Consider the following 9,660-nt stretch of genomic DNA (forward strand, 5'->3'; position numbering starts at 1 on the left):
ATGATATCTTGATTAATATATATAATTTTTGTGAATATATATGATATTCTGAATAATATATATAACTTTTTGATACTTTATATGACTTTTCATTAATTATAATAAACAACAGAATATCATATAAAGATATGGAGAGCCATATTTATTATTTAGAATGTTGTATATATTGACAGAAAGTCATATAAGGTATTAAGAAGTTATATATATTTATAGAGAGGTATATAAGACATTAGAAAGCTATATATATTGTTCAGGATGCTATATATATTTACAGAAAGCCATCTATATTGTTCAGAATGTTACATATATTCACAAGAAGTTATATAAGATATTAGAAAGTCATATATATTGTTCAGAATATTATATATATTCACAGAAAGTCATATATATTGTTCAGGATGTCATATATACTCACAAAAAATTATATAAGGTATTAGGATGTCATATATATTATTTAGAATATCATAAAGACACAGAAAGTAATAATACTGTTCTTTTTTTGTTTTACGGAAGGAAGAACATTTTCATCACTAAAAATTGAAGAGAAAAAGTTAAACAACATTAAATATTTATCCCATCATAAGCGCATTAAGTGCTTCAATATGATTGAGTAGTGCGCTCCACGCCAATTTTATTACATCGCACATGATGCACAAAAAAATTACTCTTTTGAGGAAATATGCAAGGGCTCGTTGCAGAGCATCGACTCCTCCTAGCCCATATATTTTATTATTGGAAAAAAAAAAAACAAAGAGTAAATGATTCGAGGTTAAGATTAACAGCAAAACAATCCACGGAGGAATTGAAGTTGGGCAAAATGTTAAGTTAATGTTTGATAACTCTGCCTTCAAATAAGATGTTGGAGGGGAAAAGGGTGCTCAATAAAAAACTTTGCGGGGGAAGAATGCATATCTGATGCATGAGATCAGGAAGAGGAAGACATTGCACAACTATCATCCCTTGGGTTTTATCATTTTGGAAAGCGAACAGGAAGTAAAAAACATCCATTCGTGAACTCGCAACATGACAGTAGATAAGTCTGTGATCATGTAAAAAGCCAAACAAGCAATATATATATATATATATATATATATATATATATATATATATATATATATATATATATATATATATATATATATATATATATATATATATATATATATTTTAAATTTTTTCTGAATGATTTCTACCACGTAGTACCTCCATCAGTCGGTCTTTTGATGCCCCTAATCACTGATCACCCATCACCTCTTGTGGCCCATGGATCCATCGTCACCCACTTCTTGTTTTAGCAAAATGGTTGGCCGCTTATCTGAGGCTTCTCTTCTTCTCCGCCTTCTCCTCCGTTATTCCAGTGCGTTCTTCTGGCTTCCCTTTCTTCTCCTTCCGAGATGGTCAGGACATTTTCAAAGGCAGTGTTGCCTTCGTATTAGTCAACAAAGATTTAATGAACCTCTCTCTTATTTTCCTTTTTAATAAAATCGAATGAAACTTCTCTTTAGAGATTTTTCTTTTGCTTTGTATTTCTATTTGTAATATTTTTAGCATATTAATTCATTTCCATGCATGCAAGATCTACAAGAAAATCAATGTAAAATTCTCGAATCCTTAGCTGTGCATGTTTTGCACAAATTGTGCATATCTAAATAGTTGCTAGATCATTCGTCTTGAAGATGAACAATCATTGATCATGTTGGAGAATAGATCGAGGATCATGAGATGAGCAACAGCCTTCCATCTTGAAGTAGATGATATGATGGCTACCGAAACGTGCCTCTTTCTAATGTAAAATATGAACCAAAGAATCCTCGCTCAATTCAAGCTTCATCAAACTATGGACCCAAATTTTAGATGCACACTATATTAGACTGATACGTTCTCAATTTAATCGAATTGCCTGATTTGTTGAAGGAATTATTATCTGGACCAAGTCAAGGTGGATCAGGGCAAATCGAGCGAATGCATGGTGAATAATGTGCAATCACGATTAGTAAAATACAAGGGGTGACATGGTGTGTTATCCACCATGGGATTTGGCCTGGTCTGTTCGCCTAGTTCAAGTAATAATTAGATGATTTTGTTGGCTGTTACATGGGCAGACCCAAAGACGTCCTGATTCAAAAATCTCTACATTTCTAAAAACTAGCATACATGTGGAGAAGCACGATTAGATACCTACCAAAATATATCATGAATCGTAGTAAAATCACTTACAACTCGGATTGCAAGAGAAATTATTGATTAAAACTGATGTGCCATGTATTTTGCATTTTATATAAATTTAATTAAAATTTTTAAATAAAAATATTATTATTAATCTGTTGATAATAATTATTTTTAAAAAAAAATATTTTTTTTGGATAGTATCGATTTGTTATTGGCTGGTGTAAGGCACGTGTGGTAGGACCGTAATAACTAATAATTTCTCGGGTTGCAGAGGATCCGTTTCCGGAGCGTCCTCACCCCCACCTCATCTCTTTTCCATAAAATGAAGGCTCCCACTGCGACCGCATAAAATGGAGCAGACCGCCATGGCTTTATCTTCATCGATAGCACCGGGATTTCTCGCTGCCGTTCCTCGCAGCGGCGGTGGCGGCGGTGGCGGCGGCCGCGGGTGGAGGGCGTCAATTGAGACACCCCAGCAGTCTTCGGCCGGCAAATCTCTTAGATTTCCTCCCCGATTCGGACCTCTCTTCTGGCCATGGGAAAAGGTTAGTTTTACTTCCTCTTTCCATAGATTTTGAATTCTGAAAGAGTGGGATATCGTAATCCTTTCCTTAAACGGTTGAATTCATCCTAATTCATTTCAAGAATGTACCATGAACAAGAATTTCAAAGGTGGAGTCAAGAGCCAACTCCAATGAATTGGCTAAAACCCATACAATTTCACACCTCATATAGCGGTTTCCATATAAATTTGTCGTTAAATTTCTCCATGTCTAATATAATCTACATGCACTTGCTATCTTCTCTGTCCTGTTTATAGTCAGCACTAGTTATTCAAAACAATCACTCGAGTTGGTTCAGCACAGCAAGTGGGTTAATTATTAATTTATAGTAGACTCCTTTTGTCATGTAATAGAAATGACCAGCTCAAAGAAAAGCACTTTTGTTGTTAATGTTGGATGAGTTCAATATTTTCAAAGTAAACTTTGTAGTGCTGATTGTAAGCACACCAGGGTTTCACCTTAGTATTATGTGTTTGTGCATTATTTATTGCACTTAGATTATTTATTTTTTTTAAAAAAATGTAGTTTTGTTCCCATTAAACAAGGGTCTTGCATTTCTATTCATTTAGATGACGAATTGCTTTTGTTTCGCTTCATTTTAGGTTAAAGTTGGTCCATTATCTGTCTCTCCAATGGGATTTGGAACGTGGGCTTGGGGAAACCAGCTGCTTTGGGGTTATCAGGAACAGATGGATGGTGTTTTGCAGGAGACATTTAATTTGGCACTGAGGAATGGAATAACTCTTTTTGATACTGCTGATTCTTATGGGACTGGAAGATTAAATGGGAAAAGTGAAAAGCTTCTTGGAAAATTCATTCGAGAGTCCCAAGGTAAGCCACACTGTAATTATCTGAGGACATGAACTTATGATGTTGGAGGTAAACGTGCAATATAGTGTACCTTGATAAAGGAACATTTTGCATACTAGAAAATGATTACAATATTCTCTAACTGATAAAGCATATTTGCCTTTGAAAAGTATTTTCGTGGGTTTTTTTTTTTTTTTTATGCTTTTTACCTGCAGACAAAAACATTATTTTCATATTGCAAATTCTTATGATTTGATAGTAAATATGAATATCCTAAACAAAAATTGTCTTTCATGTCAACAGAAACCTATATCTGCTATTGTTGTCTAGGTTCACTGTTAATTTGTTTGTATTTCAGGATCCAGTAACATTCAAGATAAATTGTCATCGCCACAAAGTTTGCGGCGTATCCTTGGCGCCTGACTTCTGGACAATTTGTGAGAGCCTGCAAGTATTCTCTCTGATTGCTGCCTGATGCACACACACACACATGTAGGCACATATAGACCCACCTCAGTTTAGCTGCATGTAAGTTAGAGAAGTTACAAAGTATGTTCCTAAAAATTGAACTCAAGTTCTGGACTTTTGGCATGACTTAATGATTTAACCAAATTTTTGGCTCCACCTTAATGCAACCAAAGAGTCGCATGTACAAAGGGGTGCATATAATTTTCATAACTTTATGCTGATCTTCCTGAAATGCAACTCAATTATTTTCTTTTATTTTCCTTTTCTTGAATAATATGGTGGTTAGTTCCCACCACCCAAGGTTGAACCCAAGACCTCTCTCTAACCAGCTGAGCTAACGGCTGTTGGTTAATTATTTTTTATTTTATGTCTGTTTCCATTCATATAACATCATTACTTTGTAATTATGATGTTATTTGTTTTTCATTGTATGGTAATTGGCACATTTCTTATATTTCTTTACTGTATTGACAGGTCTTCATTAGATCGACTGCAACTTGATCAAATTGGAATAGGACAGTTGCACTGGTCGACTGCAAACTATGCTCCTTTGCAGGAGTTGGCGCTCTGGGATGGGCTAGTTGCAATGTATGAGAAGGTTATGTTCTTTTAAGTACAGCCAGACTATCAGCATTTAATTTTCATCAATATGTTCAAACTGTTAGCATTTATATCAGTCTCACTGTCACCTCTTAAAGGAAATAATGAAAACAAGAAGGATCTAGTTCTTCACTTAACTGATTTAAAGGTCTAATTTCTTCGTGTAGATGTCTTCAAGCATTTCCTGAGATAAGTGTCTTCTGAAACAAGTAGATGAATGAACTTGATAAAATTTCCACATTGTCCCATATTCATGACTTGAAGGTTATAGCTGATGATATTCAACAGCAATTACTGATGTTGTTTTCAAATGTTGAAGCTCTAGTTTAAAATTGATATCTGTGTTGGGATCAATTGGGTGGGAGGGAAGATAAGTTGTATTTGTTAATTATTGGATGAGATCTAGAAGCTTTTCTTCACATGTAGCTTGGATAATACATTATTGTGTCACCCAATATTCATGCTATTGTTTTACAGAGATTAGGTTCAGAATGACGTAAATATTAGGAAGCAAAGGAAATAGAGATAAGAGGTAGCCCAGGTGGGGGAAGGTTCAGTAGGTGTTTAGCAAGTACTTATTTGTTTTTGTAATCTTCAAGTTTCAATTTTACTTTGATCAGAGACTCAGAAGTGAAATGTATTTTATATAAATTCCTTATTCATTGACCAGTACCATGAGAAGATGAATGCTTTCTCCTGAGGCCTCTTTAACATCTACAAGCTATTAACAAAGCAATCAAAACACATTCATATACTTAAAGAACAACTTTTTTTTAGATAGGGAAAAAAATATTGGAGGTGATAGACATGGAAAGGAAAGATAGTGATATGCTTGAAGGGAATAAATGCCATTAAATACTAAGGGAGATTTGAAAAAACATATGTGCATGCTTTTAAAGATAAACAATTAAATGCAGCAGGCCTTTAAGCACCTTTCCCCGAGTTCTAACATGGGCATGCTTAAAGAGAAGGAATAAACACCGAGGGAGATGTCAAAAACTATATTGGCAAGTTGTCTAAAGATCAAACAATCAAATATTTTAGGTGTTTTGAATACTTTGTAGGTGAAAAACTCAGCTGCCCCTAAGGGTTTAAGGAAGGCTTTCAAAACCAATCCTAGGTTTTGTACCGATCAAGAACGGGGTTAGTACGATATTATATCATACCGTACCTACACATGGTACGTAGTTGAGGTGCCAATACCCTTATTGAGAGGGAGGGAGGGAGGGAGGTGGTGCATGCCCAGGGTGGTGACGAACATGGTGGGAGAGCTGGTTGATGACAGGGCCGGCCCTGGGCAGGTCAAACTGGGCGACCACCCCAAGCCCCAGGCCTAGGCCTTGTATTGATGTTCCAATAGGGTGCAAGGATGGCTTTCTACAATATTATAACAAGAAAAATAATTAAATAGGTTAATGATGGGTTTTATACACTACTTAACGAATATATCTATAAAAAATTATTGCACGTAGATTAATTTTTCAATGATAATTAATATTTAAAGTATGTTAATTTTTAATAGAGAAGGTCCCATTTTTTCATTTAGCCCTAGGTCTAAAAAATGTCAGGATCGGCCCTGGTTGATGATGCCAATGAGGGTGATGCTTAAGGAGGGATTAGGGTTTGGGGTGTATGGTGGGGGCCATCGACTGGGGCAACCATTGAGGGTGATCGATGGGGAAGATCAGCTGGGGCTGACCATTGAAGGAGCTACTTATGGTTTGACAGTTGTGGCATCGGAGCAAAAAGGGACGAGCATTTCAAGATGAGACTGGAGAGAGAGAGAGATTCATTTATGGGAGGGTTTTATATAAGATTACCAGTTCGGCCTGGCAAACCTGGTCAAAACATCTGAAACAAGTTAGTTTTGCTCAGTTTGGACTGGTTTTGACAGTTTCAACTCTGTGCCAGACTAACATGCAAAATTGAGTGATTTTGCACCAGTTTGGGTTGCTTCCACAGACCTTGGTTTTAAGGAAAACTAATCTTTTGCGATTAAATACGTTTCCAAATTTCAAATGCTGCCCATGTTGCTAGGAACTGAAAGCTTTATGGAAAGTGAAGTGACATCATGCTTTCATCTCTCTCTTACATTATAGTGACTTTGTAGTAGTTTCTTCTTTTGTTTTCTTTTGTGAATTTGGAATCAAGATCACCTTATCTTTCAGGGTTTGGCATTTCAAACTGCATTACTAATTCAAATATGCATTACACCTTGATGTTTGTTCAAATAAATCTAATAAATATTTAAGCTGTCTCTTCATACACATAAATATGCTAAAACTTTAATAGGAAAATGATGGGGAAAAATTCCCTTGATTCCATAAAATATGAAAGTCCATGACCATGAACCTTTCTCCTGGTTCATATCACCTATATATTGCACCTCTCATACAAAGGTTTAAAAAGTTCAAAAATAAAGTTGCACTCCATTGGAAATGATTGATTAATTGTATTTTCCCATTATTCTCGATTTGTATGGTCACATGAATAGCAATCTTTAATAGAACCATGAGGGGAAAAAAACTCCTGAATCCTGATCGATTGCATTTATTATTCAAGCCATCAAAACTTCTTGTCATGCTGTCAAGTGATAATGACATATGCTTTGAATTTATGCTTCTGATAGGGTTTAGTTCGTGCTGTTGGTGTCAGCAATTATGGACCTAAGCAACTTATTAAAATTTATAATTACCTAAGTCTCAAGGTGTTCCACTATGCTCAGCTCAGGTGATTCAGTGAACTTCCTTTTAAGTTGTCAGTCTTTTCATGATAGATTATATTGTGCTTGCTGGTTTGCTATCAACTTAGTGGTATAATTTTAAGTTGCAGGTTCAATTTTCATTGCTAAGCATGGGCAATGATCAAATGGAGTTGAAAGCAGTATGTGATTCTCTAGGTATCCGTTTGATTGCATATAGTCCACTTGGATTGGGAATGCTCACTGGAAAATATACTGCATCTAATCTTCCACGTGGACCACGGTAATGAGATCATATATTTGCTGTAGAATTTTGAATTGCTGCTTGGCAGTGTAACAAATAGAGTTGCTTCCATACTACTGCAGGGGTTTTCTATTTCGTCAGATTCTTCCTGGTCTGGATCCATTGCTTAGTTCCCTGAAAGAAATTGCACAAAAGAGACAGAAAACTATGTCACAGGCATGTGCTTTAACCTGCTTCAGTTTCTCGTTTGTGCAGGCCTTTATAGGTTCTTTGAGATTCACTACAAACTACATATGCATATTCATTGAGGTCCTTTATGAACTACATATGTACATGAAGTCACTATTTAAATGGATCCAAACATATGGGCACTGAAGAGGTTTCTGTGAACATGGAATGGTGGTAGCTGAGAGAATGCTGTGGCAGATTTCCAGAAAAGGAAAATGGCAGACTAGAGTTAGAAATGAATATGTTAGTGGAAAACTGAGAGTAGAACAAAAACAACATGCCGGTTAAGATGGTCTTCAATGTAGCTCATGAATGACCAGAGTGAGGACAAGTTTTCAGGTTTAAGTTGGCATATTTCCAATGTGAAATTAACTAATTAAAGGAATCAGTATTCATTTTAGTTCAGTATGAACTAGGCTAATTAAGACACATCATCTGAGTTGATCCATTTCAGATCTGGTTTGAAGATGAAGTCCTGACCATGAACATATGAACCTGCATATTTCAAGCCAAGAAGCACATAACAATACCTAGAATTACATACAAAGTTCATTTATATATTACACGGCCATGTAGAGCTATATCATGAAGTGGTTGCTTGGCAATAGGAAAGAGAGGTCGATGTGATACACTCAGAAGGAGGTCTGCAAATAATATGGATGCGGGAGAAATAATACAAGCCTGATCTCTGTCGCCATTTTAATTCCTCTGATCAAGCATGATCTATTTACTTACCTAGTACAACTAATACTAAACATAACTCTTGGTTCACAAATTTTTGTTCCTGTTTCTTCAATTGTAACTTGTCTGTAAGAGATATGAGGAAGCCCCATCGGTGCCTCTTCCCCTGTCTGTAGAAGATATGAGGACCTTCCAGTAAGTTTAGTGTATAAATCCTCATATTTGTATTTTACTATCTGATGATTTCTCTTCCTACAACTTTCTTTGGTGGCTCTTCCAGTATCATATCACACCCTGCCAGTCACATATTGAATAATCATTGCTCCAGTAATTTTCATTGTTTATCCAGTGACAATTCTTCAGTGTGGGGCCTTGTCATTACCATCATTGCAAGATCATATTAGTGGCTTTGACACATTGGACCACTGGTTAGTGATTGCAATTTGTGAAGAAATAGGCCAACTGAAAACTTTTGAATAAGCAGCATCTCATTCTATTTATTGTCAAATAACTAATAGCTTAATTATCACACATCTGTATGAAAATACTGAGATGGTAGTCAACTTAGTTTTTTTGTAGAATATAAAGATTCATTGCTGGAGTCATTTATCTCTTCATCTATGTAGGATTGTTATTGGTAATTTGTGCAGGTTGCAATAAACTGGTGTATTTGCAAGGGCACCATTCCAATTCCTGGTGTGAAGACGGTCAAGCAAGCTGAAGAGAATTTGGGTTCACTTAGTTGGCGCCTCAACTCCGATGAGATTTTTGAGCTCGAATCTGCAGCAAAGAATTCTCCTAAAAAAATGATCCAAAACATCTTTCAGACCAGATGAATGTGCTTCATTTACTGGTCAGCTTTTTTCTTGATTGATTTCTTTGTGTCGTTCCATCAGTTCTGTTTATCATCGGTCAAACTTTCATGATATTTCTCCTTGGTTTACTAACATGTTGCCAAGTCATAATGTTGCAGCATTAGGAGAGAGTTGTGGTGATACAGACTAATTGATGGGATAACAAGAAACATACTCTTATTCTTATTAGGTGGTTCACCTGTTCAGCGTATGAACATCTCCCATTTTTATGCTGTTCAGGTGGATGAGAACTTATGTTGGAACTTTTGATGGCATAATCTTTCTTCTCTCATGACAGCAACTAAAAAATTGCCCGTAAAATATACTAATGGCTGCTTCTGG

The 9,660-nt window shown here is 35.8% G+C and overlaps 1 protein-coding gene across 1 annotated transcript; it reads left to right on the top strand.

Annotated features, from left to right (window-relative positions):
- The first annotated feature begins 2,442 nt into the window (after positions 1-2,442).
- LOC105043485 (pyridoxal reductase, chloroplastic) lies at positions 2,443-9,504 on the top strand. Its single transcript, XM_010921048.3, is given in 10 exon segments — positions 2,443-2,714; positions 3,335-3,563; positions 3,901-3,918; positions 3,921-3,993; positions 4,485-4,608; positions 7,240-7,303; positions 7,306-7,340; positions 7,443-7,594; positions 7,678-7,771; positions 9,115-9,504. Coding segments are annotated over 10 exon segments (1,170 nt in total). The 5' UTR covers positions 2,443-2,519; the 3' UTR covers positions 9,301-9,504.
- The last annotated feature ends 156 nt before the right edge of the window (positions 9,505-9,660 follow it).

This window comes from Elaeis guineensis, chromosome 4 (assembly GCF_000442705.2).
Source record: "Elaeis guineensis isolate ETL-2024a chromosome 4, EG11, whole genome shotgun sequence".
NCBI classification, from domain to species: Eukaryota; Viridiplantae; Streptophyta; class Magnoliopsida; order Arecales; family Arecaceae; genus Elaeis; species Elaeis guineensis.